This window comes from Macaca mulatta, chromosome 12, assembly GCF_049350105.2.
Source record: "Macaca mulatta isolate MMU2019108-1 chromosome 12, T2T-MMU8v2.0, whole genome shotgun sequence".
In the NCBI taxonomy this organism is placed as follows: Eukaryota; Metazoa; Chordata; class Mammalia; order Primates; family Cercopithecidae; genus Macaca; species Macaca mulatta.
Genome location: NC_133417.1, coordinates 79,324,369 through 79,345,795, shown reverse-complemented (window position 1 = coordinate 79,345,795; position 21,427 = coordinate 79,324,369). Strand labels below are relative to the sequence as shown.

Genomic DNA, 21,427 nt, shown 5'->3' with positions numbered 1-21,427 from the left:
AAACCATCTTTATTTTATCTGTCTGCCTTTTTTCTAAAATTGTTTCTTTACATCAGAAAACCCAAGGTTGTCCTCCTTATTGTTTGCACCCTACACAATATACCTAATAGTAAAATCCATTAACAAATTCAACATGTAATCTGATTTGGCAAATTTCATTTTCCCTCCCCAAATCTCCTTAGGCTTTGCTTATCTGTCATTTTCTTCATTAATAATGTTGATTCTTGGCTGAGCATTGGTAGCTCACTCCTGTAATCCCAGCACTTTGGGAGGCCAAGGCAGGAGGATCGTGCTTGAGCCCAGGAGTTCAAGACAAGCCTGGGCAACATAGCCAGAGCCTGTCTCTACAAAGAATCAAAAAACTTAGCTGAATGCAGTGGCTCATGCCTGTAATCCCAGCTACCCAGGAGGCTGAGGTGGGAGGATCACTTGAGCCCAGGAGGTTGAGGCTGCAATAGGCCATGATCATGTCTGAGCAAGAGCAAGACCCTGTCTCAGAAACCAACAAACAAAAAGTTGATTCTTCAAAATTCTCTTAAATTATAGGGGCTTGGATTTTCTGATCATATTTTATAAAAATCATATAGAATGAGAGCCGTTGTATAGGGACTTCATCTAATCATATAACTTAGTATCATCCCTGAGCCTAAAATAAAGCCTGAAGGAAATTAAACCATGGGCAAATTAGAATTTTTAGAGTTGACAATATAATTTATTCTCTACCCCTTGGCATAGTACAAAGGCAAAAATAAGTATCACATTTAGATTGTTGAATGGCAACAATGTATGAAAAAGCAAATGAAAGATAGCAAGATTTATTTTTATCTATTTTTGTAATATCTGTACACAATTTTTTTTTTTTTTTTTTTGAGATGGAGTGTTGCTCTGTCGCCCAGGCTGGAGTGCAGTGGCACCATCTTGGCTCACTGCAACCTCTGCCTCCAGGGTTCAAGCAATTCTCCTGTCTCAGCCTCCCAAGTAGCTGGGTTTACAGGCTCCTGCCACCACGCCCACCTAATTTTTGTGTGTGTGTGTGTGTGTTTTTAGTAGAGACAGGGTTTCACCATGTTGGCCAGGCTGGTCTCAAATTCCTGACCTCAAGTGATCTGCCCACCTCAGCCTCCCAAAGTGCTGGGATTACAGGTGTCAGCTACCACGCCCGGCTTGTACACAATATTTTAAAACCAGATTTATTATATATAGGTATACTTCCAGGATTTTTCCACACATATATACAAATAATTTTTATTCAAATAGGATCATACTACAGAGACAGTTTGGCAACTACTTTCTTTTTACTTAGCAACATTATGAACCTTCCCCCATGCCATCAGCAATTGTGCTAGACCATGTTTAACGTGTATACATGGCCTTTTCTAAAATGTGGTTTTAGGAAATACAAATTTTTTCTTTTAGCTTGAGGGCAAGAGCTATAGAATTGTGGTCTTTAATCACTGACTTGTATAAGACTGTATGTTGGACTAGACGTCTATTTTGTAAAAAATGTTTTTCTTTGTTTTTGCTCCCATATATAAAGCAGAACTAAGAGAAAAACAAAGGCTTCCTGTGAAAAGTCCCTCACCTCTATTTTTGGCCAGAAAATAGTCATGCCTGTGACTTGTGTTTGGTTCCATATGTGAACAAAACATGGTGTATTTTATGGTTCCTCAAAGGTGTTTCCTAAGTCAAAGTTTTTTTCAACTTTTATTTTAGATTCAGTGGATACATGTGCAGTTTTGCTACCTGGGTATATTGTATGATGCTGAGGTTTGGGGTACAAACAAATGATCCCATCACCCAGATACTAAGCATAGTACCCAGTAGTTTTTCAGCCCTTGCCCCCTCTCTCCCTTCCACCTCTTGTAGTCCCCAGTTTCCATCATTACCATCTTTATGTCCATGAGTATCTGAAGTTTAGTTCCCACTTATAAGTGAGCACATGCAGTACTTGGTTTTCTGTTTCTGTGGTAATTCACTCAGGATTATGGCCTCTAGATGCATTCATGTTGCTGCAAAGGACATTATTTCATTCTTTTTTTTTTTTTTTTTTTCTGAGACAGAGTCTGGCTCTGCCACCCAGGCTGGAGTGAGCAGCTCACTGCAACCATTGCCTTCTAGGCTCAAGCCATCATCCCACCTCAGCCTACCAAGTAGCCCGGACTGCGGGCATGTGCAACCACGCATGGCTAATTTTTGTTTTGTTTTGTTTTTGAAACGGAGTCTGGCTCCGTGACCCAGGCGGGAGTGCAGTGGCATGATCTCGGCTCACTGCAACCTCCGCCTCCCAGGTTCAAGCAATTCTCCTGTCTCAGACTCCCGAATAGCTGGAACTACAGGCAGCTGCCACCATGCCCGGCTAATTTTTATATTTTTAGAAGAGATGGGATTTCACCATATTGGTCAGGCTGGTGTCAAACTCCTGATCTCAGGTGATCTGCCCACCTCGGCCTCCCAAAGTGCTGGGATTACAGGCATGAGCCACCGCATCTAGACTTGTTTGGTTTTTTAGAGACAGGGTTTTGCATGTTGCCCAGGCTGGTCTTGAACTCCTGAGCTCAAGCGATCTGCCCACCTTGTCCTCTCAAAGTGCTGAGACTACAGGCATGAGCCACTGTGCCTGGCCTATTTCATTCCTTTTATGGCTGCATAGTATTCCATGGTATATATGTAGCACGTTTTCTTTATCCAGTCCACCATTGATGGGCACCTAGTTTGATTTCATGTCTTTGCTATTGTGAGTAGTGCTGTGATGAACATGCAAGTGTAATGGGATTGCTGGGTCACATGGTAGTCCTATTCTAAGTTCTTTGAGAAATCTCCAGACTGCTTTCCACAGTGACTGAACTAATTTATGTTCCCACCAATGGTATATAAGCATTCCCTTTTCTCTGCAGCCTCACCAGCATCTGTTGTTTATTGATTTTTTAATAATAGCCCTTCTGACTGGTGTGAGATAGTGTCTCATTGTGGTTTTGATTTCTCTGATGATTATTGATGTGGAGCATTCTTTCATGTTTGTTGGCTGCTTTTATGTCTTTGAGAAGTGTCTGTTCATGTCTTTTGCCCATTTTTTAATGGAGTTATTTGTATTTAGTTTGTTTGATTGTTTAAGTTCCTTATAGATTCTGGATGCTAGGCCTTTTTAGATGCATAGTGTGCGAATATTTTCTCCCATTCTGTAGGTCATCTGTTTACTCTGTTCATAGTTTCCTCTGCTGTGCAGAAGCTCTTTAGTTTAATTAGGTCCCACTTGCCAATTTTTGGTTTTGTTTTTGTTTTTACCTTAAAACTTCCCAGTGTGGTGTTTTTGTTACAATTGCTTTTGAGGACTGAGTCATAAATTCTTCCTGAAGGCCAATGTCCAGAATGGTGTTTCCTAGGTTTTCTTCTAGGATTCTTACAGTTTGAGGCATTACTTTTTTTTCTCTCTCTTTTTTTTAAGACACAGTCTTACTTTGTTGCCCAGGCTGGAGTGTCGTGGCACGATGTTGACTCACTGTAACCTCTGCCTCCCAGGTTCAAGTGATTCCCTTGCTTCAGCCTCCCAAGTAGCTGGGATTACAGGCGCCCGCCACCATGCCTGGCTAATTTTTATATTTTTAGTAGAGACGGGGTTTCACTATGTTGGTCAGGCTGGTCTTGAACTCCTGACTTCAAATGATCTGCCCACCTCAGCCTCCCAAATTGCTGAAATTATAGGCATGCACCACCATGCCCAGCCGAGACATTACATTTAAATCTTTAGTCCATCTTGAGTTAATTTTTGTATATGGTGAAAGGCAGGGGTTAAGGCTAATTGTAAACTCTTTAACGAGAGGTAAGAGATAATAGTAATTTGTTTTACAGTTAGCCAAAATAGGGTATTCGTGACTAACATATAGATTTATCAGTGATAAAACTTCAGTTATTAATTTGGCCTTTAAAATCATATGTGTATAATTTCAATATATACAATATAAAAATAAAAATATAATATATATTATATACTTTTTCAACCCTTGTCCCCCTCCCTTCCTCCTCACCTCTAGTAGTCCTCAGTTTCTATTGTTGCCATCTTTATGTCCATGAGTATCTGAAGTTTAGTTCCCACTTATAAGTGAGCACATGCAGTACTTGGTTTTCTGTTCCTGTGTTAATTCACTTAGTATATATATAATATCTAATATATATTAGATATTTAATATATAACTTATATGTGTAAATTATAAATGTAATTATATATATTATTTTATTTACATATGCTTATATATTAATTTGTAATTTATATAAATAACATATACAAATTACATATGGAATTATAAATTTATATGATTATAATATATAATTATATACAATATACATTTATAACATGTAATATATAAATATATTTTATGTAATTATATATAATTTATATATATAATTTATGTAACTAATATATAAAATAAAAATTATATAATTTATACTTAATTATATTAATTATATAAAAATTATATATAATTTTTATTTTATTTTATTATTATTTCTTTTTTTGAGACAGAGTCTTACTCTGTGGCACAGTCTTGGCTCACCACAACCTCTGCCTCCCAGGTTCAAGCGATTCTCCTGCCTCAGCCTTCCAAGTAGCTGGGACTACAGGTGCACGCCACCACACCAGTTTAATTTTTGTATTTTTAGTAGAGACGAGGTTTCACTGTGTTGGCCAGGCTGGTCTTGAACTCCTGATCTCAAGTAATCCACCTGCCTTGGGCTCCCAAAGTGCTGGGATTATAGGCATGAGCCACCATACCTGGCCAAATTATGTATAATTTTTAAAGGTCAAATTATATCACTGATGTTAGATAATTATATATATAACATTGTTGAATAGTGTAAAAGGGAACTATTGTATTCTACTTATGTTTTTTTGAGATAAAAACATTTCAGCTAGAATTCTTCTAAAACAACATGAAGGAGCTTTCTTCCAATTTCATCTAAAATAATATACTGATTCTTAGCTGAATGTGCTTTTCTGTTGTTTCTCTTAGGAAGTCATTACAAATTTAAAATGCATTTAGATAAAATGCATTTAGATAAAAAGCTCTGATTACAAATTGTTGTGCTTACTATTTTATAGACGATCATTGTGTGAGTCGCTGTAACTCCCAGAGCTGCATATTAGCCCAGGAAGAAGAGCAGTATCTACAGAGTGGAGACCAGCAGCTGACCCGACATGTGTTGCTGTGTTTACTTCTCATCATTGGCCTGTTTGCTGTAATTGTTTTTTCTGGTTTTGTTTTGGGCCCATTTCTTTAAATTTTTGGCAAAGGTTTTATTCAGGCATCTGGGAAAAACTTAGTTGCTGCTTTCCAGAAGTGTGGTAGCTAGGTCACCTGAATTTGAATCTTGAACTAAATATTTGGGGGTGTGAGGGGAAGAGATGAATCATTCACATTATTCCGAGGCCTAAGTGCTCCAATAGCTTATTCTGCTTAGAATAATTTATTCATTCTATGCTCTGAACCTAGAATTTGGTAAAAGCAGCTTTTTTTTTTTTTTTTTTTTTTTTGAGACGGAGTCTCGCTCTGTCGCCCAGGCTGGAGTATAGTGGCACGATCTCGGCTCACTGCAACCTCCGCCTCCTGGATTCATGTAATTCTCCTGCCTCAGCCTCCTGAGTAGCTGGGATTACAGGCGCATGCCACCATGCCTGGCTAATTTTTGTATTTTAGTAGGGAAGGGGGTTTCATCATATTGGTGGTCAGGCTGGTCTTGAACTCCTTACCTCAGGTGATCCACCCTCCTTGGCCTCCCAAAGTACTGGGATTACAGGCGTGAACCACCACGCCCAGCCCAAAAGCAGCTATTTCAATAATGTACACAGGGCCACTTATTCCTAACATACCTGACTGACCAAAATGGATAAATGCCTACATTAATCTCTCAGAACATGAAACCTCAGTGTCCACCGGAAAAAAAAAAGAAAACTGAAAAACCTCTTAGAACATATTCCTCAGACAAACTTTAAAAAATAGTTTTCAATTATCAAAATAACATAACCACTTCATATAATAGATGCTTACAAAATTGAGAAAAGTAAAATACAGTATTTTGTTTTTAGACTACATGCATTTCTTTGATTACTAAATGTCCTATCTGTGAATTATCAGTTCTTATTATATAATTCTTTGAGATGGTTCAAGTGTAACTCGTCTAGAGGTAGGAGATGGACCAGATAACCTATGAAGGAACGCTTTGCATGCTGGGATGCTTGTGAGATAGTGTGATATCAGCCAGTACCACGTTAAGTGCTGTTTAAGAACAAAAATAAAAAAATAAGAAATGCTGCCAAGAATTGCTTAGTGATGTAATTGTTTTCATTGTGTAGAACTAAATTTAAAATCGGGCCTGTCTTAGGCTAGTTGGCAATCTTGATACATTATGTAAGCTTCTGTATTATGGCTCATGTCGTCTTGCTTCAAATCTGATCAGAATAGATAACTGTTTGAATGACATCTGTCAAGAGGAGAGGTTGAAACTTTCTTGTTGAAAAGATAAAGCCTCTCAGTGTTTTTTCTCTCAGTGTTTTTCCCTCTAGTCTTTTTCCCTGTAATTATTAAGTAGGTAAGTTATTGTACTATGCTGTGGATGGAGAGGAATTATTAGCTTGCTTGATTTTGAAATACTCTTTCCTCCTTCCTTTACAGAATCTTTCCAGTTGTTTATGGTGGTTATTCAACCAAGAGCCTGGAAGACTTTATGTTGAGTTACAGTTTTTCTGTGCTGTGTTTAACTTTGGCCAGGTATTTATTTATGGAAAACTTTGAGGGGTTTTTGTTTTCCTAGATAGGTTGATTGGTAGGGGGCGGGGGGAAGTGGGGAGTGGATTAGGATGTTGTTTTTTTTCACATAAAAAGTATTTAGTTTGTTTGCCAGCTGCTGGTATGCATGGCAGCTGACAGCTGCTGCTTGTCTTCTAGTAGAGATGAATTATTGTACTGGTTCAAGTCATCAGAATGTACACTGAGTGCTTCCACCAGAAAAATACCAGGTAGTAACTTTGGTGTGATCTTTAATTAAGTCACAATGGGACCAGGCTCATTGGCTCACACCTGTAATACCAGCACTTTGGGAGGGCAAGGTGGGTGGGTCACTTGAGGCCAGGAGTTCAAAACCAGCCTAGCCAACATGGTGAAAGCCCGTCTCTACAAAAAATACAAAAAAATTAGCCAGACGTGGTAGTCCATGCCTGTAATCCAAGCTACTGCAGAGACTGAGGCACAAGAATCACTTGAACCCAGGAGGTAGAGGTTGCAGTGAGCTGAGATTGTGCCACTGCACTCCAGCCTGGGTGACAGAGTGAGATGAGACTGTCTCAAAAAAAAAAAAAAAGTCACTTTGGGAAAATAACTTACTTTCCCTGAACCTTTAATTTAGCACCTTAAATTTTTTTTTTTTTTTTTTTTTTGAGATGGAGCTTTGCTCTTGTTGCAATGGTGCAATCTCGGCTCACCAAAACCTCTGCCTCCCTGGTTCAAGTGATTCACCTGCCTCAGCCTCCCAAGTAGCTGGGATTACAGGCACACACTACCACACCCAGCTAATTTTGTATTTTTAGTAGAGACGGGGTTTCTCCAGTTGGTCAGGCTAGTCTTGAACTCCCGACCTCAGGTGATCCAACCACCTCAGCCTCCCAAAGTGCTAGGATTACAGGCATGAGCCACCGCTCCTGGCCGTCTCCTTAATAGACATCATTTCATTTACATTTTGATGTTCCTTGAACAATAGATACTTAAATCTTAAAAAGAAGAATCATGTGGTGTATAAATAAATTTTGGCTAGGGATAGCAGTTACCATTCCTTGATAGCCTACTATGTGCCAACCATCGTTAAGCATTTTACATTCATTATCTCATTTAAACATCATGACAACACCTGAAAAGTAATATTATCACCCCCAGTTTATAAATTAGGAAACTAAAATTCCATAAACAAGTAATATGATAGGTGCTATTGTATATGTTTATGTCACTATTAAAATGGATACTTAAGGATAAGTTATATCTTACATATTAGAAAGTATTTTTATGTGCAAATTTCAAATTTTGACCTTTAACTCCTTACTTTTTTTTTTTTTTTTTAATCGAGACGGAGTCTCGTTCTGTCACCCAGGCTGGAGTGCAGTGGCGCTATCTCAGCTCACTGCAACCTCCACCTCCTGGGTTCAGGTGGTTCTCCTGTCTCAGCCTCCCGAGTATCTGGGACTACAGGCACCTGCTACCATACCCGGCTAATTTTTGTATTTTTTGTAGAGATGTGGTTTCACCATGTTGGCCAGGCTGGTCTTGAACTCCTGACCTCAAGTGATCCACCTGCCTTGGCCTCCCAAAGTGCTGGGATTACAGGCATGAGCCACTGCGCCCAGCCCTTAACTTTTTCATTAGAGAATATTAGTCCACAGATTGAGTATCAGGTCAGAAAACAAAAAAACACACTCATTTGAAATCACTGAGTTTGCCTATTAAATCGAAAATAATTTGCCATATGAATTAGTTAACATTTGTCAATAGATGCCGCTGTAAGTTTTTCCTAATTTCTTACAATATTTACAGTTTGGCCATTGTGATGGGAGCAAAAATGGCTATGCCCACAGAGACAAATGACCTTTATCCGTTTATTACAGACAGACATGAGCATCCTACTTGATATCTCACTTTGTGATACTGTTGAAGATCTGATTTTCTGTCTAAGATCTATAAAATACTGAGTTGAGAAACCATGTTCTGACTTAGCATTTTGCATTCAGGAAGCCCATTCTAAGCTGAGCTATCCAGAACTGGGACTGGGATGAGCTTCATCCCATGGGGCTGTGTCATCAACAGCAGCTAATGCCAGGAATGTTGCATTTAATATGCTGCCCCACAGCTTAAGGCTGAAGTAGTTCAATGGAGCAAGACAGACACAAACCCCATTCCCATCCCATTTTCCTCTTGGGGAGGTGGTGTGGTAAGATCATTCCCTTCTGGCTGTTTATAGTATGGGGGATGAAGAAATTTGGGTCCTTCTGCATTCTCCATTCTACTTCCACCAACTTGCACTCAGATCCTTATCCCAGTGTGCCACAAGTGGCAGCTCCCAACTCCCTGCCTCTCAAAAAGAGTCTTAACTTGTCCTAACCTGTGGCTGATACCTGGTGCTAGGCGTTTGCCTTGTCACTCACAAATTCTTCAAACTCTTCCCCTAACCACTAGCCAGTTTCACTTTACATAAATTCTGTTCAATTATTGCGTTATTATTAGATACTGCAACACTTGTTAATTATATAATTTGTGAGGTCATGGAAAAATAATAAATACTTATGCACAGTGGGAAATATTTTCTTTTTATAAAGGGGAACAAAGACATATATGCCCTTAAATGTTTTCATTTTACTATCATGTAAATGCGGCTGCTCAGCCCTGGTTTGTATCACCCCTCATAATGACTAGGATAGAATGATTGGGAAAAGGCAGCAAAGTATCACACCTGCCTTTGAAGGGCCTGCCTTGTGTGTTTCACTTAAAATGTTGCTCTCATCACTATAGGTTTGCCTCCTCAAACACTAAATGTGTTGACTCCCTTAACTTCTCTGTTTTAAAATGTTATTGTTGAATTCTGAAAAAAATAACTTTGTTTTCTTCCCTAGGGATTTATTTCCTTTGGAATCTTTGGATTAGATAAACATTTAATCATCCTCCCTTTCAAAAGAAGGTAAATTAAGTTTTGAAATAAATCTGTATCTGTAAATGTGATGACAAAGCCATTATATTAAGATACTGATGTGGGGCCATGCATGGTGGCTGCCTGTAATCACAGTGCTTTGGGAGGTCGGGGTGGGCAGATTGCTTGAACTCAGGAGTTTGAGACCAGCCTGGGCAACATGGTGAAACCTAGTCTCTACAAAAAAAAAAAAAAAAAAAAAAAAAAAATTAGCCAGGTGTGGTGGCATGCTTCTGTAGTCCCAGCTGCTCAGGAGGTTGAGGCAGGAGGATGGCTTGAACCTGGGAGGCAGAGGTTGCAGTGAGCCAAGATTGTGCCACTGCACTCCAGCCTGGGTGACAGAGCAAGACCCTGTCTCACTCACACACACATTAAGATACTGATGTTTTTAAACTTTTAGTAACTGCTAGGACACCACTAAATGCCACACAAAGGTTATAAACAATTGCAAAAAAAATTTGGAGGAACTATTATAAATCTGGCATTGATTTGCACTTTAATAAGAATTGATGGACATTGATTTCTGTCTATGCTATTAACTACATAAAGTTAAACGAAACTTGAAAATGTCTTTGGAAATGGAAGTAGTAGGTGGTGTACCCCCGTGGTCTATATTTGATTGTCTGTCTCCTTTGACAACACAATTTCTCTTTTTATCAAGCTGACAGCTTACAGAAAACTCAAGTTTTCTTTCTAAATTGTTGGTTTTTTATCAGCTTATTGAAGGGTTTCTTTGAATTAAGATCAGGGATTTCTTTATGAGAAATAACAAGTAGTAATACTCCAATGTGGGGGTAGGAGGAAGAGGTGGGGGCAAATCTTTGTACTTCTTCTTGTGTTTTCAAAGTCGAAATTTATGGAAACTTGGAGTGCTAAAGAAATGTATCCTACCAGATCTATGAAAAGTGCCCAGTAAATTGTAATGGTTCTTTCTTCTTCATCTTTATCATTATCATCAAGATGTAGTTGCTAGGTTCATAATCATTTCATGAAAGAAGAAAAGCATAATTGGAAAGTCATTGAACTTAGTTATCAGCTTCATAATGCTGATTGGGTAAAACAATCAACAATTCTATTGTCTAGACTGGCTGAAACAAAACTGTTTTTGGAGTACTCTGCTATTTGTCTCTGTGGTACTAAAATAGAAAAGCGATTAAACAAAATATTTGATCTCTAATTTATCTTTGCATTTCAAAACAGTAGAATGTAGAGTAAGAAACATTTATTAGTAGAACCTGAAATGGGTCAAACATGTCTGGAGGGTTTATAAAATGATTAAGTCTTCCACCCCAGTATGCTTTGAATAGGAAACTGAATGTAGAATTTTTGCTTCTGAGACTAAGGATGTCTGGAATGTAGAATGTTTTTGCTTCTGAGACTAAAGATGTCTGGGTGTTGTAGATGACAGCTTTGGTGATCGACAGCTTTGGAACAGCCATTTTGATGGGGTGATAAAGCAGGAAGAGTTCTCTCTCAGTGCTTTTCTTCACTTAAAAATGGCCTTAAATTTGATTTTCAGACTTGAATTCCTATGGAACAATAAAGAAACAGCAGAAAACAGGGATTCTCCTGTTTCAGAGGAAATAAAAATGACCTGTCAACAATTTATCCATTATCACCGTGACCTCTGTATCCGAAACATTGTCAAAGAAAGAAGGTAAGCAAACTGCCAGTACAGTTCTAGACAATTATATTTTAAATGATTAATTTTGGATTGTAATGGGCTAAATGAGGTGGTCGTGACTGATTACGTGATTATTTTTACATATGCATGTAAAAGTTAAAGGAATTATGGGTCAGTTTATAGTTTCAGAAATGGCATATAAAAGAGTCATATTACGTTGATTTCTTTTTTTTTTTTTTTTTTTTTTGAGACGGAGTCTCGCTCTGTCGCCCAGGCTGAAGTGCAGTGGCGCGATCTCGGCTCACTGCAAACTCTGCCCCCCAGGTTCACGCCATTCTCCTGCCTCAGCCTCCTGAGTAGCTGGGACTACAAGCACCCACCACCACGCCCGGCTAATTTTTTTTGTGTTTTTAGTAGAGATGGGGTTTCACCGTGTTAGCCAGGATCGTCTCGATCTCCTGACCTCGTGATCAACCTGCCTCGGCCTCCCAAAGTGCTGGGATTACAGGCATGAGCCACTGTGCCTGGCCTATGTTGATTTTAATATTTTTAAAATGTCATATAACTTCTGATTGCCATATAAAATGTGAACACTTTAGTTTAGAATGAACCAAAATGTCATAGAATATTAACCCTCATTTCAAGTTGGCCAGTAGTGTCTCTCACAAAACTTTGAGATACATTGGATTTAGAAGTGATATTATATTCCCACCTCAGCATTTCTTGACAAATACATTTGTCAAGAGAATGAAATGAAATTTCTGCCTCTTAATTTTGTTGCTTATGTTTCGCTTCAAGTTCTAACCTTTAGTCTGTGACATAATATTTATTATTCGAATCCTTAAGGTATGAAGTATATAGCAGATTTTCTTAATTTTGGATGAGGAAAAAATTTTTTTTATAAAGGAAGTATATAGCAGGAAATTATGAACTTTGAATAAATACTATACAGTATTTCTGGTTGTCATAAAAGAGAAAACAAAACAAAATATAAAGAACCAAATACTTTTATGTCTATAACTGAAAATACAAAATGTATGAAAATTTTTATGGAGGATAATTTATTTACATTTATTATGCCAATTTAACATATATATAATTATAATCAGAAGGTAGTCTGGTACAGAGAGTGGAAAAGGGGCCGCAGTGGATGTGGACTAATACTAGAACTCAGCTCCTGAACTGCTGCTTGTTGGCTGTGTGACATTGGGCAAGTTCAATTCTCTAAATTTTAGTTTTCCTCTTCTTTAAAATATCTAATTCTTGAGATTGTTGCGTTAGATGACAGAATGTCTGTGATGGGCATAGCCCACTTTCTGGCAATGGTAAACTATGAAGAAAAGTTAGTTTTTCACCCTTCTGAGCACAATTATTTCAAAGTGCCATCTATGAATAGTTTCAACAATTTAAAACTGCTTTTTAGGGCCAGGCACGCTGGCTTATGCCTGTAATCCCAGCACTTTGGGAGGCCAAGGTGGGAGGATCACCTGAGGTCAGGAGTTCAAGACCAGCCTGGCCAACATGGTGAAACCCTGTCTCTACTAAAAATACAGAAACTAGCTGGGTATGGTGGCATGCGCCTGTAATCCCAGCTACTCAGGAGGCTGCAGCACAAGAATAGCTTGAATCTGGGAGGTGGAGGTTGCAGTGAACCGAGATCACACCACTGTACTCCGGCCTGGGCAACAGAGCAAGACTGTCTCAAAAACAAACAAAACCCCACAAAACAAACAAACAAACAAAACATTAAAAAAAACCCTGCTTTTTTAAAATTAAAAAAGAGAACTCCATGTTAGCTCTTTGAGGCCCAGTGTGATTGCCAACTCTTGGGAAGGAAGCATAGCTTTTGCAATTTGCAGGGCTTCCAGTCTGCCTCAGTCCCATTTGGCTGGATGGACACCAGCTGGGAACGTGCCGGCCTGTTCCCTGCCCCTTTCCAGGTTCTACAGTGTCACATTCTCTGCGACTTTGCACAGCTCCATGGGCTGGTTTTTTGTTTGTTTTTTTGAGATGAAGGTTCACTCTTGTTGCCCAGGCTGGAGTGCAGTGGCGCAATCTCAGTTCACTGCAGCCCCAGTCTCCTGGGCTCAGGTGATTCTCACACCTCAGCCTTCTGAGAAGCTGGAACTACAGGTGTGCGCCACCATACCCAGCCAATTTTTTGTGTATTTTTAGTGGAGATGGAGTTTTGCCATGTTGGCCAGGCTGGTCTCAAACTCCTGAGCTCAAGTGATCTGCCCACCTCGGCCTCCCAAAAAAAGTGCTGGGATTACAGGCGTGAGCCACCACACCCAGCCATGGGCTGTTATTATAGCTGCCTCATCACAGTCATCAGGAAATAAATATTCTGTTGGTGTCTGGAATAGAAGGTGTTAGACTATAGGCCGGGCACGGTGGCTCACACCTGTAATCCCAGCACTTTGGGAGGCTGAGGCAGGCAGATCACCTGAGGTCAGGAGTTCGAGACCAGCCTGACCAACATGGAGAAACGCTGTCTTTACTAAAAAGACAAAATTAGCCAGGCATGGTGGCACATGCCTGTAAGCCCATCTACTCGGGAGGCTGAGGCAAGAGAATCACTTGAACCCGGGAGACGGAGGTTGCGTTGAGCTGACATCGCGCCATTGCACTCCAGCCTGGGCAACAAGAGTGAAACTTGGTGTCAAAAAAAAAAAAAAAAGAAAAGAAAAGAAAAAAGGTGTTAGGCGATACATAAAAAATCTACAAGCAAAAAGAAGGCTAACAGAGTATAATATCCAGGTTTTTGTTGTATGTGGTGTTTCTAGTTGCAAGGCCTAAATTAAGATAACTTATCTCTAAATGAAATACTGATGTTAAAATAATGTAATTTTATGTATTTGAGAAAACTTTTCATGAGTATTAACCTTTTTTTCTAATTCTTATATAAACTCATGAATATTCATTTATGGTGAAATGTTTTTAAATTTGTTTTGTCACCTATTTCTCCTTTCACATTGATCTTCATCCACCATTTCCCATGTCAAGCACTTTAGGTTTTGTAGCCTGAATGATGCTTGTGGACAGATTCATGTTGTCTAGCTATGGTGCATTTGTGTGAAATGTACAGCTCTCATGTAATTGGATTTTTCCCCTGTATCTCTCTATCCTTTGTTTATTTGTACATACTTAAGACATCCCATATTTGCATCAGGAAGACAGATTTTTAAATACTCAAGAAGTAGATTCACAAAGCACATTTTTAAAATCTTAGATTTGTAGCCAGTTAGATCTCACTTACTCTTTCCTTGCTTCCTATTGAAGCACATTTCTGACAAACATATCAGTAGGATTGTCTTGCCTGCTGAGGGCAAGAAGAAAGGCTATTTGTGGGGCACTATGATGTATGGAGTGCATATGTATACATGATGTATATGGAGCTAAAAATAAAGTTTGAATAGTTTAGTGAAAATAATCACTTCTTAAGAGCTTGTGAAAAATATGTAGTGTTCCTGAAACAAATTACTTAGTATAACTAAAAGTATAAATTATAAAATATATCATATTCAGCTATTACAGGACAGATCTGATAACAGGCTACCATAAAAAGAGTATTTCTTTGTAAGTGCATTTATATTATCCATGACTTCTTTTGGTATTGTTTAAGCATTTCTGTTTTCACAAGTGTTACTGGCATATTTTCTTTTTCTCCAGTGGGTCTTTCTAGGTTCAGGAGAGTTAACAAACCCTTTCAATTCAGAACAGTTTCCTTCCTGCCATGCTTTTAACTATCACGCTGTCTTTCCCTGTTTCCTTCTATTTTTTCTTGCTTGTCCTCTATCATGCAGTGCTGATACCAGATTTACAGAACATATGGGTGAATCATTCCTTTGACACAGGTGTGGTGCAACAACTTCTGCTGGAACTTTCTGCGGCTGTGACCTGGTGAACTGGCTAATTGAAGTCGGCCTTGCCTCTGACCGTGGTGAAGCTGTGATATACGGAGACAGGCTGGTACAAGGGGGAGTCATCCAACATATTACCAACGAGTATGAATTCCGGGATGAGTACTTGTTTTACAGATTTCTTCAAAGGAGTCCTGAACAGAGTCCTCCTGCTATTAATGCAAACACTCTCCAACAGGAAAGATATAAAGAAATTGAGCATTTGTCCTCACCCTCACATTCCCCTAAGACCTAAATTATGAAGGGGAGAACCCTACATGGAATCATATTCTAGCCCCATATTCATTAGTTTTTAGCTGGGTGACCTTGGGCAAGTTAACAGAGGCAACCTCTGTGAGCCTCAGTTGTCTCTTCTGTAAAATGTGACAAGATGTGTTCCCACTACATGCTCAGGGTCTGTGATTTTACATGTATGTAAAACACATAGGAAGCTCACTTAGGAAAAAAAGAAAACCAAATTAAAGTTCTGATAATGAATATAATATAGTCATCCTTCGGTATCCAAGGGGAGTGGTTCCAGGAATCCTGAAGATCCCAAAATCTGAGGATACTCAAGTCCCTTATATAGAATGGTGTAGGCCGGGCGTGGTGGCTCATGCCTGTAATCCCAGTACTTTGGGAGGCCAAGGCAGGTGGATCACCTGAGGTCAGTAGTTCAAGACCAGCCAGGCCAACATGGCGAAATGCCTCTCTCCTGAAAAATACAAAAAATTAGTTGGGCGTGGTGGCAGGTGCCTGTAATCAGCTACTTAGGAGGCTGAGGCAGGAGAATCGCTTGAATCTGGGAGGCAGAGGTTGCTGTGAGCCAAGATCGTGCCACTGCACTCCAGCTTGAGCAACAGAGCGAGACTCTGTCTCAAAATAAATAAATAAATAATAAATAAATAAAATGGTGTAGTATTTGCATATAACCTATGCACATTCTCCCATATACTTTAATCATCTTTAGATACTTATAATGCCTAATACAATGTAAATGCTATGTAAATAGTTGTTATACTGTATTGTTTAGGGAAAAATAACAAGAAAAACAGTCTGTACATGTTTACTACAGATGCAACCATTGTAAGCCTAATTACATTTTTTATCTGCAGTTGACTGAATCTGTGGATGTGGAACCTGTGCATATGGAGGGTCAGCCGTACTATAAATAATATGAATATGCCAACATTATATAATCATTGCTTTCTGCAACTGTTTACTATAATTTCAAAATTAACATCCTATTAACTGTTCCTTTAAATTATCAAATTTGGCAAGTATATTGCTGGCAGGAAATACACCTTAAATTATGACAACTTTACAATTTTTGATAGCACCTCTTGAAAAAGAATTTTAATGATTCTAATAAGAGGTTTTTTTCTTTTTTCCATTTCCTTGACAAATAGTACTCATTTAAAAACTAGAGGTCCAGGCATAGTGGCTCACCCCTGTAATCCCAGCACTTTGGGAGGCTGAGGTGGGCAGATAGCTTGAGGTCAGGAGTTTGAGACCAGCCTGAGCAACATGGTAAAACCCGGTCTCTACTAAAAAAAAGGGAAGAAAAAAAAAAAAGAATAGCAAGGTGTGGTAGCACATGCCTGTAGTCCCAGCTACTTGGGAGACTGAGGTGGGAGTACCCCTGGAGCCTGGGAGGCGGAGGTTGCAGTAAGCCAAGATCACATCACTGCACTTCAGCCTGGGTGACAGAGCGAGACTCAGTCTCAAAAACAAAAAAAACAAAAAAACAAGCAAAAAAACGTAGAGGCACTATTTTTTTTAAGTTTGTCTTTTCTTTTCTACCCAAATTACTAATCTATGCCATTAAGGAATAAAAACCTCCATATGTATTATTATCTCCACAGTCCTTCTGCAGAAGTACAATCTGATCTTTAACTTTTATGCTACAAATACTAATTTGAACAGATTAATTTGAACTTGAAAATATTGCCATATAATGTATCATTTCTGTATTTGAACAAAGCATCATAATGCAGGATAACCCTTTTACTTTATTCCCTAAAGTTAAAAAAAATAAAAACTATATAGTTCAAGCCAATATTTAAAAATTCTGAACCTAGGCTGGGCATGGTGGTGGCTCACACCTGTAATCCCATCACTTTGGGAGGCTGAGGCAGGTGAATTGCTTAGCCCAGGAGTTCGAGACCAGCCTGGCCAACCTAGTGAAATCCTGTCTCTACTAAAAACAAACAAACAAAATTAGCCAGGTGTGGTGGCATGCGCCTGTAATCCCAGCTACTTGGGAGGCTGAGGCAGGATAATTGCTTGAAACCAGGAGGTAGGGGTTGCAGTGAGCTGAGATTGTGCCACTGCACTCTAGCCTGGGTGACAGAGTGAGACTCTGTCTCAAAAAAAAAAAAAAAAAACTAAAGATTACATTTAGAATTTAGTTTTTTTAAAGTGTCCATTATAAACATATATAATTTTTAAAATCACTAAATGTTGCCTTCTCAGTCTATTATTTCAGCTACTATAACAAAATATTATAAACTGGATAGCTTATAAACAACAGAAACTCATTTCTCACAGTTTTGGAGGTTGTGAAGTCCAAGATTAAGGCACTAACATAGCTGGTGTCTGGTAAGGGCCAAATTTCTGGCTCATAGATGGTACCTTCTTGCTGTGTCACCACATAGTAGATGGGAAGAACTGGTCTCATCGGCCCCTTATAAGGGCATTAATTCCACTCAATAGGGCTCCACCCTCATGACCTAATAACCTCTTAAAGGCCCTACCCCCTAATACTAACACATTGAGGATGTGTCTTCAACTTTACATTTCTACAGGCAGAGAAGGGGGGCTGTGTAAATTCTCCCCATCAGTACTTGAATGTTCATTTAACAAATATTTATTGAACATCTACCATGTTCCAGACACAATCTGAACACTGAGCACACAACAGTGGGAACAAATATGATTCCTATCCTCATGGAGCTTCTATTCTCCTGTGAAAAACAGATGTTAAACATGATTGAGGATTAGGTTTCAACGTATGAATTCTGGGAGGACACAGACATTTAGACCATAGCATCTTCAGATAAGCTTTATCTTCAGTAAATTAAAGAGATCTATTTAGATGACCGTTGAGCATCTTAATTATTAGGTGTCAGTTTCAGTACTGGTTTAACTTATTTTAAACATGTTTCAGATATTTATTTAATTATACTTGTAGTGTCTCATATGTAAAAGTTATTTATAAAATAATTTATAGGGTTAGAGTCATTGTCCTTTTAATGAAACAAATAAACAATTTTTTAAAAACCTGCATGGGGGCCAGGCGCAGTGGCTCATGCCTGTAATCCCAGAACTTTGGGAGGTTGAGGCTGGCGAATCACGAGGTCAGGAGATCGAGCCCATCCGGGTTAACATGGTGAAATCCCGTCTCTACTAAAAATACAAAAAATTAGCCAGGCATCATGGCGGGTGCCTATAGTCCCAGCTACTTGGGAGGCTGAGGCAGGAGAATGGCATGAATCCGGGAGGCAGAGCTTGCAGTGAGCCGACTCCAGCCTGGGCGTCACAGTGAGACTCCGTCTCAAAGAAAAAAAGAAAAAAAAACAAAAAACAAAAACCTGCATGGAAGCCTAGTATATTTATTAATAACAAATAACTTATACTTTAGTGTACTATTAACCTGTACCAATTTTAAGTTGTGATCAGAGAATGGGGATGTTTTTAAGTTCTGTCTTGCTGCAGAACTTCCCTTTTTTAATATGACCATATTATGACTCTGAATGCTCAGGGGTAAGCCTAAGGCCCCACTGCTGTTACCAGGAGATTTTTCTAGTTATAGAAATAAAGATGTTAATTCACATGCATGCAGACAACTGAAACTTGAGTGGAAAATTTGTTTGTGAACAAGTCATACTACTTATCTTCTGTTATTTGCACGAATGGAATCTGCTACTTCTTTTTCCATGGGAGACACTAAAAGAAAACCCTGGATCAGAATGATCTGCAGTTTCAGATAATACAGGCTTTTAAGAGACATTTTTAGAATTAAAAATATGCTAATTTTATTAAATGAAAATATTTGTTACTTTCTCACTGACAAAGCAAATTTCTCAATAAAATACCTATTTTAACTTGCATTGCTGACATCTTTTCTTTGAGTAATCTGAATAATGCAGAAGCCATCATAGAGGTCTTTTATACATTCTCACTGTTTTCTTAAATGGGTTTCCTGAGTTCTATTCTTCATGACTCTGGGCTCTGCAAACAGGGTTTCCCAATTGCGCATTCTATACACACTTTTATGAATGAGTCAATATAACATTAGAGTCGTTTTCATATATTTCATCATTTCCAATATGTAGAGTGACAGCTAGAAAAAAGATGATACAATTTTGCTCAAAACCTATCTCTTTTTCTTCAGCATAGTTGTTTTCTTAACTCTCAATGAGTAACTCCACGCCTAGCTTGTGCTTAGCTTTCAATATTTTTAGACTAAGACAAAGTGTATTTGGCATTTTGAGAACAACGATTAATGGTCAGTACATTTCTAAAGCAAGAAAAATGTGAAACTAGTGTTTTATATATTTGTTATGCAGCGGAATACAGCTCTTAGTGTTTGCCCCTTCATATCTCATCATGTAAAATATTAAATTGTTTTAGGCCACTGGACATAGGTAGTCCTGTCATGAATGATGGCTGGAAAAAAGTTCAGGATCATAAATGTTATCACCATTCTTTAAGAAAAGATGAGATTATAAATTTCTGCAACTGGTATGACAAAAGGTTGAATTAACTAATGAGGTTGAATTAACTAACTAGGCTACTAGTTATTTCTAAAGCAAAACTTTTGGTTCATGATTAACATATATAAACTGGTGTTTTCATCAAAGATCAAACAAAATAGTCTTCTCTAGAATACTCATATTATTCCCCTGGCTTATTAAGTAATGGTAAATAATACACAGTATCTAAGAGGTGACAGGTTGACCTGAAACTTACCAAAGGATATCAAGTTGGGCAGATAGATTGTCTAGCTAGTTTCTTCAACTTTACATTTTCTATAGGCAGAGAAGAGGGCTGTGTAAATTCTTCCCATCAGTACTTGAATGTTCATTTAACAAATATGTATCGAACATTTAGCATGTGCCAGACACAATCTGAACACTGAGCACACAACAGTGGGAACAAATATGATTCCTATCCTCATGGAGCTTCTATTCTGTGAAAAACAGATGTTAAACATGATTGACCTGTGACCAGGATCACGTGTGCCTCCAAGAGTATGTAAGAGAGACCTTCTGGTGTGAAGAAAACTCCCCTGAGGAAGTCATGTTTTAGCAAAACTCTAAAGGATGTCAAGTATTACTTATATAAAAGGGAGCACATGGAATGAATAGTGCAAGCAGACAATATGGCCATGAGGAAGGCACATTCAAGGACATGAAAGAGTAGCATAGTAGAAACCTAAAAAGCAATGGTCGAAGGTGTAGTAAGACATAGATGAGGCAGATCAGTGGGATCTTTTTGGTATTTAAAGAGGTTTAGGCCAGGCACAGTGGCTCACGCCTATAATCCCAGCACTTTGGGAGGCCGAGGCAGGTGGATGACCTGAGGTCAGGAGTTCTAGACCAGCCTGGCCAACCTGGTGAAACCTCATCTCTACTAAAAAACACAAAAATTAGCTGGGTGTGGTGACAGGTGCCTCTAATCCCAGCTACTCAGGGGGCTGAGGCAGGAGAATCACTTGAACCCAGGAGGCGGAAGTTGCAGTGAGCTGAGATCGGGACATCGCACTCCAGCCTGGGGGACAAGAGGGAGACTTTGTCTCAAAAAAAAAAAAAAGTTTTAGACTCAAAAATAAGAAAAGAAACAACCTAAGTAAACAATGGGCAAAAGATCTGAACAGACAACTCACCAAGGAAAATAAACAGATAAAAGCATGTGAAAAGATGTCCAACACCATATATCATCAGGGAATTGTAAATTAAAACAAGATACCATTACACTCTATTAGAATGGCCAAAATCCAAAATGCTGACAACAATAAATGCTGACAAGAATACAGGGCAACAGAAGCTCTTATTCTTTGCTGATAGGGATGCAAAATGATAGCCACTGGAAGACAGTTTGGCAGTTTCTTAGAAAACTAAACATACTCTTACCACATGATCCAGCAATTGTGCTCCTTAGTATTTACATAAAATTAGTTGAA

At 38.7% G+C, this 21,427-nt stretch overlaps 1 protein-coding gene and 1 long non-coding RNA gene across 3 annotated transcripts in view; one reads left to right on the top strand and one right to left on the bottom strand.

The window, feature by feature from the left end:
- The window catches only part of GPR155 (G protein-coupled receptor 155), a 48,514-nt gene extending 32,800 nt beyond the window's left edge, over nucleotides 1-15,714 (top strand). For both annotated transcript variants that reach the window (XM_015110392.3, XM_015110391.3), the window contains 5 exons: nucleotides 5,093-5,229; nucleotides 6,663-6,758; nucleotides 9,641-9,705; nucleotides 11,234-11,371; nucleotides 15,196-15,714. In XM_015110392.3, coding sequence (XP_014965878.1) covers nucleotides 5,093-5,229; nucleotides 6,663-6,758; nucleotides 9,641-9,705; nucleotides 11,234-11,371; nucleotides 15,196-15,496 — 737 coding nt within the window. In that variant the 3' untranslated portion in view covers nucleotides 15,497-15,714. The remainder of the gene's footprint in view (nucleotides 1-5,092; nucleotides 5,230-6,662; nucleotides 6,759-9,640; nucleotides 9,706-11,233; nucleotides 11,372-15,195) is intronic.
- Nucleotides 15,715-19,541: 3,827 nt separating this feature from the next.
- LOC106992617 (uncharacterized) lies at nucleotides 19,542-20,353 on the bottom strand. The gene is made up of 2 exons (XR_001438644.3): nucleotides 20,215-20,353; nucleotides 19,542-19,585 (listed from the first exon to the last, which is right to left on the bottom strand). It is a non-coding gene; the product is annotated as an uncharacterized LOC106992617 (long non-coding RNA).
- Between the last annotated feature and the right edge of the window lie 1,074 nt (nucleotides 20,354-21,427).